The sequence below is a fragment of the Lethenteron reissneri genome, chromosome 14, assembly GCF_015708825.2.
Source record: "Lethenteron reissneri isolate LAM-NWPU_2019-01 chromosome 14, ASM1570882v1, whole genome shotgun sequence".
In the NCBI taxonomy this organism is placed as follows: domain Eukaryota; kingdom Metazoa; phylum Chordata; class Hyperoartia; order Petromyzontiformes; family Petromyzontidae; genus Lethenteron; species Lethenteron reissneri.
This window is the reverse complement of record NC_083792.1, coordinates 3,336,770-3,357,834: the sequence shown is the minus strand read 5'-3', so window position 1 is coordinate 3,357,834 and position 21,065 is coordinate 3,336,770. Positions and strand designations below refer to the sequence as shown.

General features: G+C 49.9%; 1 protein-coding gene across 1 annotated transcript in view; it reads right to left on the bottom strand.

Moving 5' to 3' along the window:
- Positions 1–783: 783 nt before the first annotated feature.
- Positions 784–21,065, bottom strand: part of LOC133342260 (BTB/POZ domain-containing protein KCTD3-like) — a 31,540-nt gene continuing 11,258 nt past the window's right edge. Inside the window, 14 exon segments of the mRNA XM_061551305.1 lie at positions 784–2,620; positions 2,622–3,593; positions 5,497–5,635; positions 5,831–6,018; positions 6,263–6,359; positions 7,001–7,159; positions 7,481–7,651; positions 8,556–8,889; positions 9,336–9,451; positions 10,516–10,621; positions 13,351–13,435; positions 17,827–17,920; positions 18,475–18,651; positions 20,897–20,977. Coding sequence (XP_061407289.1) covers positions 2,473–2,620; positions 2,622–3,593; positions 5,497–5,635; positions 5,831–6,018; positions 6,263–6,359; positions 7,001–7,159; positions 7,481–7,651; positions 8,556–8,889; positions 9,336–9,451; positions 10,516–10,621; positions 13,351–13,435; positions 17,827–17,920; positions 18,475–18,651; positions 20,897–20,977 — 2,867 coding nt within the window. The 3' untranslated portion in view covers positions 784–2,472.

The following is a 21,065-nucleotide window of genomic DNA, read 5'->3' as shown; positions in this document are numbered from 1 at the left end:
GGCATTCATGCCTCAAATACCATTTTGATTTCTCTATTCAACCAAAACACACAACCAAAACTCAACAGTAACAAAAAAAACATGCATATGCATGTAATCTGCAACGTTTTCAAAACGCGTTTGTCCTTAGGAGCATATAACCAACAACAATATCACTGCACAGCAGGTGAACTCTATTAGTGCTGGCTTTTGTCACCAATTCTTGGCGAATCTTTTGATCAATAGTATTTTTTTTATAGTTAAGCATATAATAGCAAAACTTCATACGTACTAACGTTTAGTTAACATTTATCGTTCTGAGCATTACCATGCTCCATTGTTGCAGTCAGTCATGGAAAAAACAGAGCTTACGCATAAACGGTTTCAACCTTTTATTCCATCTGTTGACACTGAGAAGAGATTCCTGCACAGATGTACATATGCCACGACAGTTGAGTGTACACGCATACATCGGGGTGTCCCTCAATGCACAAGGACAGGAGAGCGAGTGGTAATGCCCCACTTAATTTGTGGCATTCAACGTATTCCATCCATTGTTTATCCATTCAGAGAGAAGGGGGGGGGGAACATACAAACACTTATTCTCAGAAGAAATTTAATAAAACTCATTTCTCTTCAATCTTTTGGATAAAATTATTAATTCAAAATAATTTCAGGTTGACATTCTATAAAATGTCGAGCCAAAAACAACAGACCACCTCTGCCAAGTGCTGTCAATGCCACCACCGCACATCACAGTTGCTTCTTCCCTTCATCCAGAAACCACAGCTGTTGTTCTTTAAGGGAGGCGATGAGTCTCTGATTTTACCGCTTCCCCCCATTGGTCGGTTTCCTTTGGGTGCCACTACAATTAAATTTCACAAATATTTCTGCGAGGCTCAATAAGGGGGTGTGCGCGCATTCAACAGAGCTCCAAAGTGCTTTTCTATTGAACGACCTGTTAGCCCACAGCGCATCACAACGGGAAGCTAACGGTCTGAGGAGCTGCAAGGCTAAGCATAAGGGTCGGCATGTCAAAATCCAGCCAATCGGAGGCACCGTACGTTCGAACTCTGGGTTCACGAACACAACGTGTGTGCGCCCATTGGCGGAGCAGGTGCGTGACGTCACTTGTCATTGCGAGGTGCTCGCCGTCCTAACGCACCGTTCAAATAAGCACGAACCACCAACTTCCATCACGTGGCATTACGGAAAAGCTCTCGACCATTTGAATGCACCCCAGGATACATGGCGAGTTGGCAGCCCCCGCCTGCTTTTACATAACCACGCCTACTCAACCACTGGCCCTGCCCACAGAGTGTGGATTTGCTCTTCATAACATTGTCCATCTACTCCTCTGCCAACCATGCCCACTACTCGGGCATTGTCCTTATAAGTCAAGGAGGAGGCCAGAAAATATTAAACTGGGAATGAATCCCGATTTCCAGAAACTCTTCGGGACAACCGGGACAGCTCTTCTGCAACTGGGACTTGTCCTGAAAAGCTACCAATTTGGAATGTTCGATAGCTTCACACTCCCAATGCCTGTCTTGGTAACCTGCCCTCCTCCATCCTGTACGTGTCCCACCCATCACAACCATATCTTGAACATTACATCTACAATGCCTTCCTGGCACATTCTGGTATATCTAAAGAGGGTAAACATAAATCTTGACTTAAAGCTTTCGTGACTGCAGGAATTCATATTCTTTGGGTCTTTCGGTAAAGTCACGTAGATAGGTTCAAAGATGACGAACGGTTGTGTTGCGATCGAAACGTCGTAGTTTTTGGTTATTTTTTGCTATTTAATTTGAACCTATCTACGTGACTTTACCGAAAGACCCAAAGAATAGGGTAAACATACTTTGTTAGTAACCTGTGCAGGGGTTCGTGGAGACAAATTCTGCATTGCTAAACAACAAATGTAAACGGACCGTGATGAAAATAACGTTAAATAAACAGTGAGCCCGTCGTGACTACCCCCCACTTTTTTGACTAGTGTGGGCAGCAGCTCAAAACAGAGCTGAGCTGCTATGAGACGTCGCATGCAGTCTCGAGTGTGTCGAATCTCAAAAGTAATTTCTTCGGAAATCCCCATCTGAGACTCAATACTTGTATTCAAGCAGATGCTGCTTGATATGTATTTTTTACAAGTGAGAGTTAACCAGAGTACAGTACACCTGGAGAAAACTCCACGCATGGGGAGAGAGAACACTCAATTGTATATACAAATAGGACAGCAGCCTACTTGCTGCACTGCCTCCCGCTGGCCACCTCATATCCCCATAGCAGGGTTGTCCGATGGACGTGATTATATATCTCATCACGACCCACCAACCCTGCCTTTCCAGGCTGTTAGGACAACACTACACACATGAATAAGGCCAGCAAATCGGGGTGGGAAAGCAGAGAAAGTAACGGAGCATTTATTTAAACTATTTTTTTTGCAGTGTGCAGTTTTCACTCTGTGTAAATGCACGCATTAACCGCAGCTCACACAGTGTACTCATGACAGGCCACCTCTCCACGCTTCTGCCTCTGCGCCTGCTGCTGCTGTTGTGGTGTCAGTGGCGGAGAAGGATACCCAGCTCCATCCCCCGCGCTCTTTGCTGCCCCAGTACAGGGTGGGGACGATGCCGACTGATGGAGGAGGGGGCGGCAGCGGTGGCGGTGGTGGCGGCGGCGGCGGGGACGAGGGAGGCGGCGATGTGGCCGTCGCGCTCGCTGGCGCGTTTTTCCGCCGTGACAGGACACCCTCGAATGGGACCTTCTTTCTGACACCGATGCCCGAATCGCAGTCCTCCTCCTCACCTCTCTTCTTCACGTCAGGCGACTTCAGGGGACTCCCCTCGCCGGCGTGCCGCTGCTTGCCCTCGTCGGTGGCCGCCCCTCTTGGCGCCGAGCCTAACCCCCCGACGTCCGGCGCAGTCGTTCCGGCTCGCGCACCGCCAGCGGTGGCGGCAGCGGCAGTGCATGCCGCGCGGCCCTCCTGCGCCGTCGGTCCCCCGAGGCCACCCGGCCGCTGCGGTAGCCTCGCATCGTGGCCGCCGTCATAGTAACACCTCGCCGCGGCAGAGCCCGGCGTCGCGCCAGAGGTGCCAGAGAGCGCCAGGCGCTTGGTCTGCTTGGCCCTGCCGTCGCTACCGTCCGGGGCAGGGAGCGCCGCCGAGCCGTGCCGTCCACCGCCGCCGGCACCATTGACATCGCTCGGCGAGAACTCCCTACTGCCGGCAACGTCTTGCGCGAGCCGCAGCCTCGGCCCACCGACTCCACCTTCGGCGCCAAACCTCACCATCATGCCCCCACCACCGCCGTCGCGGTGAGGGTGCTGGTTCTGTTGCTGCTGTTGCTGCTGCGGCAGCTGCTGCTGCTGCTGGTGCTGCTGCAGCGTGTGGCGTAGAGGTAGGTGCTGCTCTCCGCTGACCGGGCGGCTCGGGCAGTCGGCGGTGGAGAAGTCGCGAGTGCTGTGGAAGCTCTCAGTGCGTCTGGCACGGGTCGTGAGTGGACTGTCGCGCGTGGCGCGTAAGCTGCCGTACGGGCTGCAGTCAGCCGTGCTCCAGAGGCGGTCGCTGTAGAAGCGGTCGCGGAACGCGTCGCTGGGCTGCAGCTGGAGGCTGCAGTGGCACGAGGGAGAGGGGAGCGAGAGGTCACCTTCAATTTACCGCAAAACGTCATCTACCGGCGTGCGTCTATATCGATGGCAAATCTGAGTATTTACATTTGTGGTGCAAAATCACAAATATGCTACATTGTGTCAATTTAGAAACATAGTTTTTATTGGTTGAAATAGTATCCTCGAGTGACAGATATTGTTTGTGGGCCATTTCTAAGTAGGCCACTGATAGCACAGTGGTGAGATATTAACGAACTCGCCTGATGCACAGGGGGTTGTAGGTTCGATCCCGATCTAGACCCCGATGCCTGAATATTTGGAGTTTGTGTGTCTCTCTCCCCATGGTCGCGTGGATTTTTCTCCGGGTCCTCCAGTTTTTCCCTCCACATTTCGAAACATGCAATTTGAGTATTCGGTTGCTATAAATTTCTGCACAATAAGCCACTTCATTGAGCAATTATTTGTGGCCAGATCACTTCTGACAAATAGCTATATAACTCAGTGGGCTTTATCTAGTAAAATAAAACATAGTTTAAAGTTTTAGCATATGGCCCTACATACATACAGAACACTTTACGCACAATTCGCTTGACATCACATCTCATCACAAAACTTTTGAAAGGGCACCGGACAGTGCCAGCTATCGCTCTGCAGCCACAATGTGATGCAAAACACCTGGCCTAGGAGCAGGCAATAGTCTGCTGTCTGTGGAGGTGATTTTTACGTGTAATCCCAATTGAGTAATTTGCGAGGAACTTATATAATACGGCATCGTTTGACCGTGACGCCAGCACACAATGGCCTGCTCATTTCGATTGGCACGGTGAAGTTCAACATACATACATACGTAGTGAGTCCAACTGAGTCGCAGACGTTATCTTAGGAGCAACACTATTTATTTATATTCTTGGTTCTTTCAAGAAAAGTCACGTAGAAGGGAAATAATAAAATCATAAAAATAAAACATAATAAGATAAAATTCTCACGCCGTTTCGGCCACAATGCAAGCAGCCGTCCTCAGGTAAAGAACAGGGCTGTCGGAAAGACAGCGTCTTAATGAACACTGCTAAGCTTGGCAGCGTATTTTAAGCTGGGTGGGAGGAGGAGAGCACCTTGACAAAGGAGTTTACATATCAAAACGAAACGTCGTGAGAATTTTATTTTATTATGTTTTATTATTTTACTATTTCCCTTCTACGTGACTTTACTGACAGAACCAATAATATGTATCCCTGCAGTCACGAAAGCTTTAAATCGAAACTATTTATTTACACAACGGTACGTAACATAACACAATCTACACTAGGGTCTCGGATGCCCATCCAACGACGATACGGCAGAACTAGACACGGTTCGCTATCCCGGCCCGGACCACGAGCTGCTGGGTCCCGGAGCGCATGGCTAGAGGCTTCTTCTCCCCGACGTGGATCTTCGTAACACCGGCACACGAAGAACCGGGAGCCCGCACCGCACTCTGCTCGCGGTGCCTCGGCGCTAACCAGCGCTCACCCAGCCCCGCCAGGGATGCTACTACATCCCGTAACCCGGGCTGCCCATAATGACAACACATTTTCCACCGTGGCTTCGTAAGCCCCGGCACCATACAGTGACAGCCACAGTCACTACACGTACACAGATTTAAAATAACGTCTGGGGATCTTTTAGCATCCACTGCAAAGCAGACGATGCACACATTATGATCATTACATCCGCAGTAAAAACCTGTCGGTTTCAAATTCCGAACCAACGCAACGAGCGACAAATGTGCTACCGCTGGGCAACGCCACCGCCCCAAGTAGTGGCGCATGAAGCAGCCCTGATTGAAGTGGGAAGTGGGCAGGAGACGGGAAGGGGGGGGTGGTGGGGGCGCAACGACGAAATGGTGGCGGCTGCGGTGCGAGCACCTTGACGTGGAGGCACGCAGGCGGGTGGGCTGCACGAGCGAGGACGCGGGGCTCACGTTGGGGGTGGCGCAGCGCGACGCGCTCAGGTCGCACTGGTCAAGCAGCCGCAGCAGCTCCACTTCGGAGGGGCTGCCAACCTCTGTTGTGAGAGCACAGCCCACGCACGGGTCAACTGAACTCGCGCGACTCCCTTCGAGCGGCGTCTCCTCCCCTCTCTCGACGACAACTGAGAATCATCATCTCATCAGGCGACAGCCAGAATTGTGGAGAAATCCTCCTGTTTCGGTCTTAAATAGAGGGATAAATGGTATGGCCGGAATAGCGCGGCACTCACCGTCATGCTCCTCGGTGCGGCTGGCCACCTCCATGGCGGTGGTGAGGTCCCACATCTGGATGCTGCCGTTGGCGTGGCCCGTGAAGAGGTAGCGGCGAGGGCGCGAGCCCATGCGGCTTGAGCCCTCGCACTCGTGCACAGTGAAGCACGTTATGGTGGTGGCGTCCACCGAGCGGATCTCGCAGATCCTGGGCGGGGCCACGGGGCAAGGGTCAGGAGGGTAACAACAGGGGCAACTGGCCAGCGTGGAAATGGGGGGAGGAGGCCGCGTGGTGCTGTGTGTGTGTTGGGGAGGAATGGAGAGATGCTAGGGCACCGAGACAGCACCACTGGGGATTGCTGAGGTTGTTTTTTTTATTTTATTGCACGGCATTAGCTTGAAATTCTTCTGTTTAAGCAAATGTTGTGTAGAGGCTGGTCTATGAGTCTCACCGCCGCCCCGTGGAGGAGAGGCGCACGAGCAGCTGGTCCGTGACGGGCACCACCTTCTGGATGAACACCTGCTGGTCGTCACGCTCGCCGTAGGGGCCTGCGCGCCGCGACACATTAAAGAGGTCAACAATTGACGACTTGGCCTCGCAGGGCCTCGTCTGGCCACCCTGCTCTATAATGTACACGAGGATTCCAGTCTCTCGTTACACCCTTGTGAATCACACGGGCCGCGTCGTGACGACGTGTGTGCGTGTGTTTGCGTGTCTGTGTGGGGAGCGGCACTGCGCTTTGAACCCAGCGATCCAAATTCGATTCCTGCTCAAAGCCAACCTCGGTGACGAATATCTGAACTAGTCTTGGGTCTCTGCTAGGTCGACTCAGCCTGAAATGAGTTACTTGAAGGTAGTGTGCAGAGCACACTACTTTCTTGTGCACCCTGCCGGCCTGAACAGATGCTCGCCAACAGCCTCTACCCAACCAGTCCATCAGGCATGTCGGGGCTTAACAATTTACTACCTCCACGGGTAACACCTTGATGTTTAGGGTCATGATTTAAGAAATAAATTTGTTTGTTTTTCATTGTTGCACATATACTATACACAGAGGCTATACAGTGCCCTCATGTGCCGTGCCAGCCTTCATAGGTGCTCCCGAACAGCACTCGCCCATAATTCTGTTACAGGCTACACGGGGTCTCTGTCTTTGTTGTTGTGAATGGGGTGGGTCGGGCCATCTCACCGATGTCGTTGCCGGCGCCGTAGCAGAGGCTACTGCTCCCTCCCTCCTCGAGCGCGAGGATCTTGAAGGACGCGAGCGGCGTGGATCCGGGCTGCGTGGAGATCATACCTCGGAACCGTGTCACAGTCCACGTGCGGACGTGGTTGTTGTCGGCGCAGACTGCGGGGGAAGGGTCATTGGTGACAGACGGTGAGGGTTATGGGTGAAAGATTGAGGCAGTCCTGGGAGCGTGATCGTGAGGGTCATTGGTTTAGAGATTGTGAGGGTCATAGGTTAGAGATCATTAGGATCGTGAGGGTTATTGTAAGAGACCATGAGGGTCACGGGTGAGAGATCGTGAGGATCGTGGGTGAGAGATCATGAGGGTCACGGGTGAGAGATCGTGAGGGTCACGGGTGAGAGATCGTGAGGGTCATGGGTGAGGGATAACGAGGGTCGTGGTTGAGTGGTCAGCATGGGCCGAGAAGCGCGGCGGCGTACCCGACACGAGGTGCTTCTCGGAGAGCATTGTCTTGATGATGGGGCTGCGGTGCACCGTGAACGTCTGAAAGAGCTGTGGGCCCGAGCCCACGGTCTCCGGGTGCTGTACGATGACGCGCACGGCGCCCGAGCTCGTCCCGTACGAGATCTCGATCCAGTTCCCGCTCACGCCTACGGTATGGGGGTCAGCAGGGGCGGTGGGATGGTGCAGAGTGGTTGGGAAGGGTGATCAAATTCGGGTAAAAGCAGGTTACTACGTAAAAAGATGACATGGTCATCGTGGCCAATGTCAAAAAAGCCAAAACACCCTGCCTACGCTTCCCTTTCTTCTACTCAAATTAAAAGTGAATTCCTGCTCAATGAGCATTGAGGGAGTGTGAATCTCCCATTTACAGCCCTGAGCCATTGGTGGAAATTACATTCTAGATTTGAAGCTTTCGTGACTGCAAGGATTCATACTCTTAGGTTTTTTCGGTAAAGTCACGTAGGTAAAAAACAAAATTCCATCCCCAGGACAACGACTTTTTACTTCCCTAGAAAGTGATACTCATCATTTGATAAACCCCTAAGGAATGAAGGGCTGAGTCAACCCCCAACCAGGATTTGAACTTGCAACCTTCCGAATGTGAGCCGCTCAGTCTACCGACAAGCCTTCTTGCTAGATCCTACAAATTCAAAACTGGTCTTTAAAGATGTTGTTTAAAGTATTCCATAATCTGGCTTTGAATTTTCTCTCCTTGGTGGAAAACCCCTGGGATGCCACTCTAATACCCATCTTGGTACATGCCCACTCCCTTCCTACACACACTCAACCCATCACAACCTGTTTTGAAAACGATCCTTAAATTTGCAGACATTAGTGACCCCGATTTGTATCCCATGGCCTGAGTATCCCATGTGCTCCACGTGTCCCATTTCCGTTTGTTCCATGCCCATGTCTCCTATCTGATCCATGCACCCCCTCCCCCGCTCCGATGTGATCCATTCTTTCCACGTGCTCTGAATGTCCCATTCTATTCTCGGGGGAGGTCCGTGCTCCCTGCTTGTCCCAGGCTGCCCGGTGGGGGCGTCTCACTCGTTTTCGGGGTGAGGTAGACGCTGAGCGCGGTGATGGCGTCGTTGGACGGGTCGTGGTAGAGCTCCGTTACCAGAAGGTCGTTGTCCTTCATGCGCAGCGGGAACTTCTGCATATCTGCAGGAAAAACGAGAATGAACGCTAAGGACGGTTTTTGAATACACAGACCCGCCAACTTAACAGGGTCGCTGCGGAGAGTGCTAACAGGGCTCCAGTGCAGCCCCGCGTGGCTGCCAGGGCTCTGACCGATATAGTAGATGGAGCCATTGTTGCAGCCGAGCAGGAGGAAGGAGCCGGCCGTGTCGTGGCTCGTCACGGGAACCACGTCCTGCACCTACAGAGCAGCAACGATGAGCAGGGGCCAATGAGGATCGGCCCCCCAACCAGGGAGGTTATTAGGAACAGCCGAACAGGGCGTGAATAACAGCAAAATAAGGGTGGTTAAATAACAGATGAACTGGGGGACAATAGAGATTAGCAGAACAGGGATGGTCGATGCTGCAAAGTAATGTTACACGAGTCCGACATCAACTTATGAAACGAGGAATAAAATAAAGCATATGCGTGAATTCTCGAACAAGGGCCACAAGTAAGCAGTCATGCGTGCACACATTTACGGGACGTCATGGGCGCCACATGATATCGCAACATCCGCAGGCATGACGTACCATGTCATGTGGCCCGGTAGCAAGCGCCAGAATACGTCACGTGGCCCCGCCGGAAAAATATCGGTGAAGAACCCTGGCCGTGTGAGGTGTGAGCCCCGAGCCGCCCCTTTACCTGCCAGTGCTGCGTGACGGCGTTCCACACGCCCACCTTCCCCGTGTGGCTGGTGGCCACCAGCTGATTGCCGATGAAGAAGAGAGCGTCCACAGACACGCCGAGGCTGAACACTCCTGCAACAGCAACACAAACACCATGCTCCACTGGGCACGGGGCAGCCGGGGGGGGAGAACAAGGTCAGGGATAAACTGAGAGGAGTTCATGTAAAGCAGAAGTGGGGAAGCTTTTCCTTACCGGCTTTCGAATACCTTTGGTGGGCCCCGCATTAACAAGCACCTCGGCGTTATCCAATAACAAGGTGAAAAATAATCAGGGTCCACCTTTACAGGTAACTGAGCTTGCCAAAATGATAAACACAAGCCAAAAATATTCCCCTCTAGTACCCAATTAGTGAAGCTAGGATACTTGCAGCGATAAAAATTGCAGGTTGTTTTCGAAGTGGTAGGCCTCGTGTAGCTGCAGGGCCGAGTGTAAGGACACCGTGGGCTGGATGTGGCTCACCGGCCGTAAGGTTCCCCACCCTCTGATGTAAGGTCAGAGGTGGCTGAGAATGGTCGTGCAAAGTCGGAAGATATGCAAGGTCAGGGGAAGGTCAGGCATGATCACGCAGTTTGAGAAGATATAGTAAAGGTCATTTGAAGTTGTAAAGTCAGGTGATGTCACGCAAAGTGGGGCGTGGTCGGGAAAAGTCAGTAAAGGTCTTGGTGATTGTCATTGAAAGTTCAAGGTCAAGGAAATAAAATGGTGTCAGAAAATGGCCATGTCCTCTAATCACACAAAGTTAATGAAGATCAGGTAAGGTGATATAAGGTCAGTGAAGGTAAATGATTCATCATAGATTTTTTTTTTTAAATAACATGGGGCGTGAAAACCTACACGCTAAGTCACGATATAGGATGGTCAGGGAAGGTATGTATTTATGTATGCTGAACTTCTTTCACACTGTACGTAGCCAACAAACTAACACAAAACGCAGTTGTAAAGAAATTAGTTTTCAATCTAGATTATTTAAAAGTGCATAGCTCCAAGTGGCTTCCTAATTTCGGAAAGAAGATCGTTCTGGGAAGGTCAGCGAAGGTCGGTGGGGGGGCGGCGGAAGGTGGCGGGGAGGGGAGGAAGGGGGCGGGGAGGGGCGGGGCGGAGAGGGCCCACGCCACGATCTCGGGCCCTCGCGCACCGATCTCGTTGCCGCTGCTGCCGTCCTGGATGCTCCACAGCACGATCTTGTGCCCTCCGGCTACGGCCACCATCTTGTCCTTGTCGCCGAGCGGGGCGCCCACCACCTGCGGGCACGAGGCGTTAGGGAGCATCTCACCGGGCCGGCACCGCGGCACGCGCTCACGCCGGACCACCTGCTCGGCACGCCGTGTCTCACCCCCGCGCCCTCCGCCCTCACGCCCTCCCCACGACCACCACAACGATCGAGCGAGTCACCGTCACGATTTCGGGTTGCGACTCGCATCACGAACAATCGTTTTTGGTCTCACCATTATTGTAGCGTCTCTCGTTTGCTACATCTCATTGGTACAATTTTGTTTTCTCTATTCATCTAAATGTAACGTTAACATATCAATTACACACTACTTAAATAAAATATGAAGAATTCACGATCATGTGCACAATTCGGTGGGTGTTTTGTTCAATCGAGGAACTGATTTTATGTGAACAATCGACGACACTAAATGAAACTAAATTACATCTGTAACGCAGCCGGCTATTTGCTTACGTCTAACACTGCATTTAATTGTGGGATTTTTTTTTGTTTGGTGCATGAGACCATCAACTCGATACACTTGGAAACCCAGTTACATCATTGGTGGGTGGCTGCGCAAATTCACACCTACGCTCAGGATTATTGCCAGCTTAGTTCTGACAAGGAATTACTCCCGTTGTGGGCAACAGAGGGCAATGCTGCAAAATCAATCGTTGTACTGTACTTCATGCTCCGCGACTATGCTTCCTGCCTTCATCAACCCGCACGGCATTGGGAAGCACTCACCCAAGAGTGGGCTGGCAAAGGACTACAAAGTAAAGTCACTTGATTTGCATTACACACCAATACAAATTGACAATTCGTTCAGTGACATTATTGTGTTTTAGTGATCACACCGACAAAAATTTAACTTAACCAGCCCAGCCATTGTCATGGGATGCATCATTAGATTACACTATATAAACACAATTTTTGTTCCTGGGTAGTCAGTGTTATTTTGTAATTGCTTATGCCTAAAAAGTAAAGAAAATGGCTATTATTCCCCACAAACTTTGCTTTTGTGACCAGGACAGTGATATTTATAGATGTACCTATTTTCAATGAGAAAACGGGCGAATTTGTGTCTTTTCGTTCACATAAAGTCAGAAGAAAACAACATGTAATCAAAATTTACATGTATTTATAAAGTAATATAAAAAATACTACGAAAGATTTAGAAGTGAGTAGTTTTTCGAAATTTACGATTATACTGTAAATCACTTTCACGAATCAGCCCCCAAATGTAGTCTCCCATCATGTTCTTGTTATACTCTCCTTGGTAGCGGCTTTCAAAGTCCAGTATATCCTGGTGGAAGCGCTCGCCTTGCTCCTCCAAGTACGCTCCCATGTTCTCCTTGAATTGATCAAGATGAGCATCAAGGATATGGACTTTGAGGTCCATCCTACAGCCCATTGTGCCGTAGTTCTTCACCAGTCTCAACCATCTCCACATAGTTTTCGACCTTGTAATTGCTCAGGAAGCCACGAACCACTGCGACAAAGCTGTTCCAAGCTGCTTTCGTCTTACTAGTGAGTTTCATGGGGAATTCATTGCACTCCAGATGAAGACACCGGCTTTGACCTTTGCCTCAGACAGCTTAGGGAAGAAGTCCTGAAGGTACTTGAAGGCTGCCGACTCCTTATCTACAGCTCTGACAAATTGTTACATAAGGCCCAATTTGATGTGCAGTGGTGGCATCAGCACCTTCCGGGGATCCACCAGTGGCAGAAGCAGAGCCTATCTTGACGGCTGAAAAAGCTGCAAAAAGGTTGGTGACGCTTCCTCTGATCTGTGACTTACACACTTTTATCCAACAGGTTCCACTGCTTGGGCCTAGACGTCAAAAGTTCGGCATTGGACTTGGTGAGACCAAGATCTCTGATCAAGTCGTTGACGTCTTTTTGGTTGGGGTAGTATGGATTTCCCTCCTCAGCTCCACCTCTGAAATTGTCATCTGGATCTACAACGTCTTCCTCGCTCTCTGACTTGCTGTTCTTTTCTAAAGACTGCTGCTCTCTCTCCGGAGGAGTGGGTACGGGGAGCTCATGGCAGTGTGGCACCGGGGCGATGGATGAAGGAAGGTCCAGATACGTGATAGCAGGTGCATTCTTGCCAGTGCGACGATTGGAAGGGTCCAACATGCAGAAGTAGCAGTTGCCTGAGTGGTCAATGGGTTCCCACCAAATTATTGGGATAACAAACTTCATGGCTCTCTTTTCCCCTCTGTACCATCCTACAAAAATACATTTATTTCACCCATGACGAATGTGTAAGAGATTCTCGCAAAAATATTCATATATGATATATTTTTTCAATAACATTGAAAATTGTAAAACATAAAATTCCGAGCAACAATTGTCCATCTTACCTTCCAGTTTTTTTGCATTGCTCGCAGGTGAAATGAGGTGCCCAGGGTTTGTCTTGATCCCCGACAGGCATGCCGAAATATGCCTTGTAGGCATCGTACATCTTAGCAGATGCTTCCACAGAGTACTTTTTCGCTCTTGTCTTGATAAATTGGCCGCAGACATAGCAAAATGCGTCTGCTGGATGCTTGTAGCCTCTTGATGCCATCTCAGAAAAAATGCAGATATGTATCCACTTAGGCAGCTGGAACTAAACGTCGTGCTCTGCACAAGCCATGCTGCTGCTTGCTGCTCACGACGTGCATCCTGTGCGTAGGCGGAGTTGAGCGAGCCAGCGCTTCGTTTGTCCGGGAGAGCCTCACTAGATGCAAGCGGAGTGTAACGCGCGCTCACCTTTGCATTGAGGGCGACGCGCTCCACCGTCCACTCCAGATAGGGGCTGCTGAACACCTGCTGCCAGCCCGATGACTCCTTCACTCTGCGCAAAATAATAATGTCCATATGTTGAACTTCTTCCGCACCGTACGTAGCCAACCATGCGAATCAGAGGTGCGGGGAAGGACAACAAACTAAACACGAAAAACAAAAATTAGTTTTGAATCGAGATTTACAAGTGCATAGCTCCAGTGGCGTCCTGATTTGGGAAGGAAGAGCGTTTCGGACGGCCACAGAAGCGTATCTGAAAGCGCGTGATGCGGTAACCGCCTTTATTTGACGTCTAGCCAAAAGCCGCTGCGAGGATGACCAGAGTTCACGTGATAGTTGAATACATTTTGTAATTTTCGCCGTTCTAATTGCGCTATGTTTCACAAGCAGTTGTAGTATTACTCAGTAGGGTTCAATGAAGCTATGCATAGTCCCGTTTGAGTGATTTGAGAGTAACTTTCCAAACTTGACAATTCTGCGACACGACACCGGCGAAGTGAATGGAATAATCGTTTCCAACAGCGTCACGGGATCATTGTCTGTACTGTATTATGTTGAACTTCTTTCGCACCATACGTAGCCAACCATGCTAATCAGAGGTCCGCTGTACCGCAGCACCACGAAGCAGACGGCGCGTCTATTAAGGTCAATACGCCCACGCCACTTCCTGATCGCACCGACATTTTTGAATCCTTTATATTAAGTTCACTTGCTTGCGCGCTTACGACTGTGCAAATCTTTCGGTCGTTTTTTAACCCACTTCCCGTGATCCAATCGAGCTGACATTTTGCACACAGACTCGTTGTGCGTGACAATTTATTTTCGTGAAACATTTTTCCCAAAATTTCCAATTTTTAGGAAAATGTTTTTTTCATATTTAATTTAAAATACCAATGTGATAAAAATTAAACTCTTACTCAAGAAAAATAGAAATGAATAATAAAATAAAACCGATGCCACGCATATAAAGGATTTATAGTGAAAAACTTAGTTTTTATGGGTTAATTTTTTGACTGTCAAATTTGACAGCAGTAAGGCTTAGCATGATACAATAGGATAAAACCATGCATATGCATCGATTCTGTAGCGATGTCCAATGCCCTCAGAAGCATGTCATCGGTGATAATGACATTATATTTGAAGCCGTGCAAGATGACATTGCATGGACCGAGTGACGTCATTTGGGAGGTGAGGAACGTGCACCATGAGATAGGTCATCACCTTGGCTGAAAAGACTTATCAGTTTATCGCTGGATATTCATGGCCTAGTTTTTGGCAACCCTGTTATCAATTTGGCCGAATTTCTACAAACACAAACAAATAGACAAAAACATTTTGTCCATATTGAAACGGCTGTATGCCGTATGGACCTGAAAACTCAATTTCCCTGAAGAAGAATATGGGTACACCGTATGGGTTGACAGGTAAAGTCATGTATAAAGATAAAATAATAAATTATTTTATCTTTATACGTGACTTTACCGAAAGAACCAAAGAATAATTCCTGCAGTCACGAAAGCTCCAAAATTAAGATTGACTGAAAGCAACTTAATACATAGAGGACTGCAGAGCTTGGACAATTGTTGGTAGCGCCGGCTCACCGTCTGGCTGCCTTCTAGCTCATATCTGCGGTTTCTCAGCGACTGTGAGATACAATTTGACTGAACGACGATGCTAAATAAAACCAAAACTTTATTATTCTTATTTGTCCAGGAAAGCCTCACCAAGTCTTAAGACTTTTTTTTTCAGGAGGACAATGAACCGTTATGTTGAGCCATGTGCGTGAAAACCAAAGCACGAAGATAGAAATCCACGCAAATGAGGAGAAAACACTAAAAAGCAACACACAGGTAGATTCAAGAATCCAAGCGGCCTACTCGAGTTTCATTTCGCTTTAATGTTATCACAAAATATATTCTATCACGGCCAGGTGAAGAAATATCATCTGAAACTCCTCCATCTCTATAAGCCATCGTAGCATCCCACTACATTTGGGAACAGCTCTAGGAGATATGACTTGAGTATAACCCAATTCAATAAGCTTCTCCTACTCAATACTAGATGGACCCCCTCTGTTACATTGTAAAGATGTGTTAAAAACACGCCAATAATCTGATGTTTGGAACATTTCACTCCTTAAAATGCTGGGATATGTTTGCTTTTAATGCTGTTGCTGAGCACAGGCCCAAAGGCTCAATGGCCCAAAATGTCGAATGGCCAGCAACGAACAGCACCGTCAAAGATGTAATAGATACAGAGTTGACGCGTTTCGCGAATTGAGCGAGGTTATTCGGAAAGCTTGGAGGGGAAAAATAGAAGATGGGAGGGAATTCCAAAGTCGAGCGGTGCGAGGGATGCAGAGAGAAGGGAAGTACCAAATTGGTGGAATAATAACAAAAAACAGGATTATTAATAATATATATAAAATATAAACCACTCATGATTTCTATGAGGAGTTATTGGTATAAGGCCGTAAGTAACCATCAACTTTCTGGACTTAGAACCCAGCATAATTCGGGATATGAGAGCTGCAAGGCGCCAGGAGGTGGCAGTATCGAAATGCAACTCCCGCTTTTTCGGAGAACAGACTGTATGCGTATTCCTTTTAAGGCCATTGACGAATGTGCCGAGTTTTTTTTGTTATTTGTGCACCACTGCCAAAACGCAGCAGCAACAGCATCACCAACTACGTCGTATAATAGATAGGGTCGTTCAAATACAACACACTCCCTTTAAAGAGAGCAATTTCAAATTTGTCTGGAAAGTTTGACAAACCCGCGGCTACAGGTGTAAGGAAAAAGCACAGTTGCTGCGGCTTTGATATTTCCTGCTGTGTGCCCGCCTTTACCAGCTTCCAAGGAAATAAAAATATATAATAGGTGATTGGCCCTTCTTCGTAGCACATAAATGGTGACAAAGTGAAAAAAATATTTTAATGTGATTGTTATTCATGTGCTATGGACAAGAGCCATTGCTTGAAATGTCACCTCTATTGTATATTTTTCTTAAGTCTTGGGTTTTTTTTTACCTCGTAACATTATTGCGTAGTATGTGCAGTTCTCACTCTAACCCGCATGCCGTGACAAGCAGCACAACACGTGATGACCTTAAAGACGCAGTACCACCTCCTACGCCCTGTACCAAAAGGCACAGCCGCCACACGCGATTGACGTCGTCATTAAGCGGGGCTAAGGAGGAGTGATTGAAAGTCAAACGACTGACTTTCAATCTTGATTTGAAGCTTTCGTGACTGCAGGAATCCATACTCTTTGGTTCTTTCGGTAAGGTCATGTAGGTAGAAAATAAAATAAATCACGACGTTTCAGGCGCAACACAAGCGTCTGTCATCAGGTGGGAAAGTATAGTCTGTTGCTGAGGCAGACTGTTTTAAAAAATTTGAAATGGGTGCAGCTCAAGGGTCATAAAGAAGTGGCTGGGGCTAGTGATGTTCATGTGAGAAATTAGCATGTAACTGTAAGGTAGAAGAGCGGCCTCCTAAACTGACTTTCAATTCTTTTTTCTCATTAACAAAGTTTCAGCTTTGTGTTGGAACAATACGGCTCTTTTTCGGTTTAAAGCTTTCGTGACTGCAGGGATTCATCTTCTTGGTTCTTTCGGTAAAGTCACGTAGAAGGGAAGTAATAAAATGATAAAAATAAAACATATAATATATTATTTTATTAATATAATATATTATTTTATTACTTCCCTTCTACGTGACTTTACCGAAAGAACCAAGAAGATATACGGCCCTTTTTCAGCAGTGACGACCTCGCTATCACAAATGATAGTCCAACGAAGTGGCTCATCACGTGCAAATTTATAGCAGCCAAATACTCGAAACGCATGTTAATTCTAAATGTAGAGGGAAAAATCGCAGGATCAGGAGAAAAATCCACGCGACCACGGAAGAGACACATACACACTCAAAATATACAGGCGTCACGGTTGGGATCATAACATGATGCCGACAACACAATCGGAATGTTTGTTCGTTTATAGCCTTCCTCAATTTCCTAATTCACCATTAGATGCAGTTCTTGCGAGTTGTCTCATACTGGGCCCTCTCCAAGCAACTCGCGTCATCAATCCCAGGCCTTCTGGGGCAGCCTCGGCCAAATAAATATAACCCTAATCGTTACTATATTTATACAAACAGAACGCGACCTATTTGTGTTTGATGAAGCAATTAGAACATCGGTTCGCAACCCAGGCACTGGGATCGCTGCGTAGCCACAAGTCATTGTAATCAAATCATTGACTGTGCAAGCCCGGTGACCGCACTTACAAATATCGCAGCCCCGTCACTTCAAGCGTGACCTGAAAAGGCATTTGACGATGCACCGCACGACGAGAAAGGCACTACCGGAGTCGCTCTCAGTCTGATTTTCCGTTTTTGGTTTTTTTAAACAAAAATATTGACATTGCGTTCCATGGACCCACCTGTAGCAGACAACGGCATGTGCGTACGCCACCGCGATCCAGTTGTGGTGGCCGCACACAATGAGGACCCTGCGCGGATCCAGCAGCGAGCTCACTGTTTGCACGATGCACGGGGGGGGGGTGGAGGCGGGGGGGGGGGGGGTGGAGGCGGGGGGGACGCACGATGCACGCCGGTCTTAGTCACGTCTTCAGTTCAAACCTAGCGGTCCCACCGCCGCGCTACAGATGCGCCTTGCCATGACCGAGACCCTCCACCGACGATGTAAATCTGGCCAAGTCATTACACTCCCCCAAAACTAAATAAAAATCTATTAGGAATCGTAGCACTGGCTGCGAAAACTTATATGAGTTAAGATGACAACTGCAAAGATATTTTTGAAAAGCGGGCGACGTGATTATCATGGGTCTATATATTGTACGACAGCATCACGGTATCGCTTTTCTGGATTTTTTTGTTATTATTCTGTCTCTCACTGTTCAAATAAACCTACCATTAAAATTATAGACTGATCATTTCTTTGTCAGTGGGCAAACGTACAAAATCAGCAGGGGATCAAATACTTTTTTCCCTCACTGTATCGTACGACAGCATCACGGTATCGCCATGTCGCGGCGACCCTCGTGACCGCTCCGGGCTCATCGTCTCACCGGCTGCCTCGCACGCGTCCATGCCCGCGGCGCCAGGGGGCGACGTCCGCTGGGCCACCGCGCCTGCGGGCGGCGCCCGGGTGGAGCAGTGATCCCAGGTTCTGGTGGGTGCCGGCATCCCCAGCGCAGGCATGGACGTCTCCCGCGACAGGTTGCTCGCGCAGTGACTGGGGAAGACTGCGCAAGGCGGGGAAAGGAAATTATGACCGCGGTGGCCAGGAGATGTTAACTCCCGCCACCTGGTATGCAGGAGATCGTGGGTTCGATCCCGACCCTGACGCCTGCTGCTGTGTATTTGGAGTTTGCGTGTCTCTCTCTCTCATCATCATCACGGTGGCTAGGAGATGTTAACTACCTCGCCTGGTATGCAGGAGATGGTGGGTTCGATCCCGACCCTGACGCCTGCTGCTGTGTATTTGGAGTTTGCGTGTCTCTCTCTCTCATCATCATCATCATCACGGTGGCTAGGAGATGTTAACTACCTCGCCTGGTATGCAGGAGATCGTGGGTTCGATCCCGACCCTGACGCCTGCTGTATATTCGGAGTTTGCGTGTTCTCCTCGTGGTCATGTGGATTTTTCTCCGGGTCCCCCGGTTTTTCCCTCCACATTTAGAATTAACATGAGTTTAGAGTTTTTGGCTGCTATGAATTTCCACATGATAGGCCTCTTCGTTGAGCTATCATTTGTGAACCAGGTCACTTCTCTAAAAGAGTGATATAGCTCAGTGGGCCTTACATGGTAAAATAAAAAATATTTTAGTTTTATTATCACAATCATCATCATCACCCTTCCCCTGGATTACTGCTGTTACCGGTATCCTTACCACTGTCACTGTGATACTGTCAGTGTTTTGAGTGTGACCGTCATTTTAATTTAATTTGAATTTAATTGTGAACTTGTAACATGGGCAGTTTTCACTCACTCCTGGAGAAAGGGAATGATCAGAGGCTTGGGAAACCACAGTCACCCACACTGACCGGCTCGATGAAGTGTGGTCAAACCATCCTCATGACCCGCACGGTGTGGGAGAAACCCTAATCCAGCAGTGAATTGACAAAAGTTCTGTACGTGTGCACGTAAAATTGAAAGGAAAGAGCATTCAAGAGGAAAATAATCCATGACAGAAGATTAAAATATTACACTGGAAGAGGGAAAACCATACAGGAGACCTGCTGGGAGCGCAAGCCGGTGTGTGGGGCATGTCAGGCGAGTGTGCTGGGTGAGCGTGCTGGGTGAGCGTGCTGGGTGAGTGTGCTGGGTGAATGCGTCAGGTGAACGTGTTAGGTGAGCGTGCTGCGGGAGTCACGTGCATGTGCTAGGTGAGCATGTTGGGTGAACGTACTGGGTGAGACAGGTGAGTGTGCTGGGTGAGGGTGCTTGGTGAGCGTGCTGGGTGAACGTGCCGGGTGAGCGTGCCGGGTGAGTGTGCTGGGTGAGCGTGCTGGGTGAGCGTGCCGGGTGAGCGTGCTGGGTGAGCGTGCCGGGTGAGCGTGCCGGGTGAGCGTGCTGGGTGAGCGTGCTGGGTGAGTGTGCTGGGTGAGTGTGCTGGGTGAGTGTGCTGGGTGAGCGTGCTGGGTGAGCGTGCTGGGTGAGCGTGCTGGGTGAGCGTGCTGGGTGAGGGTGCTGGGTGAGCGTGCTGGGTGAGGGTGCTGGGTGAGTGTGCTGGGTGAGTGTGCTGGGTGAGCGTGCTGGGTGAGCGTGCTGGGTGAGCGTGCTGGGTGAGCGTGCTGGGTGAGCGTGCTGGGTGAGGTTGCTGGGTGAGGGTGCTGGGTGAGGGTGCTGGGTGAGCGTGCTGGGTGAGCGTGCTGGGTGAGCGTGCTGGGTGAGCGTGCTGGGTGAGCGTGCTGGGTGAGCGTGCTGGGTGAGCGTGCTGGGTGAGCGTGCTGGGTGAGCGTGCTGGGTGAGCGTGCTGGGTGAGCGTGCTGGGTGAGCGTGCTGGGTGAGCGTGCTGGGTGAGCGTGCTGGGTGAGCGTGCTGGGTGAGCGTGCTGGGTGAGCGTGCTGGGTGAGCGTGCTGGGTGAGCGTGCTGGGTGAGCGTGCTGGGTGAGCGTGCTTGGTGAGTGTGCTGGGTGAAGCAGGTGAATGTGCTGGGTGAGTGTGCTGGGTGAGTGTGCTGGGTGAGTGTGCTGGGTGAGTGTGCTGGGTGAGCGTGCTGGGTGAGCGTGCTGGGTGAGCGTGTTGGGTGAGGGTGCTGGGTGAGCGTGCTGGGTGAGCGTGCTGGGTGAGCGTGCTGGGTGAGCGTGCTGGGTGAGCGTGCTGGGTGAGCGTGCTGGGTGAGGGTGCTGGGTGAGCGTGCTGGGTGAGCGTGCTGGGTGAGCGTGCTGGGTGAGCGTGCTGGGTGAGCGTGCTGGGTGAGCGTGCTGGGTGAGTGTGCTGGGTGAGCGTGCTGGGTGAGCGTGTGGAGCACCCTGCGCGCTCACCGGGCGTGGGGAGGTAGCCGTGGAAGAGGACGTTCCCACAGGATGACCTCTCCAGCTCCTCGCACAGCTGCAGCCTCCGCACTGTACGGGCATCACACTACAGCAGCTCACAAACATTCGCCGTGTTGCCCATACAGGACTGCCAGGGCAAGCGCCGTTAGCGAGCGCC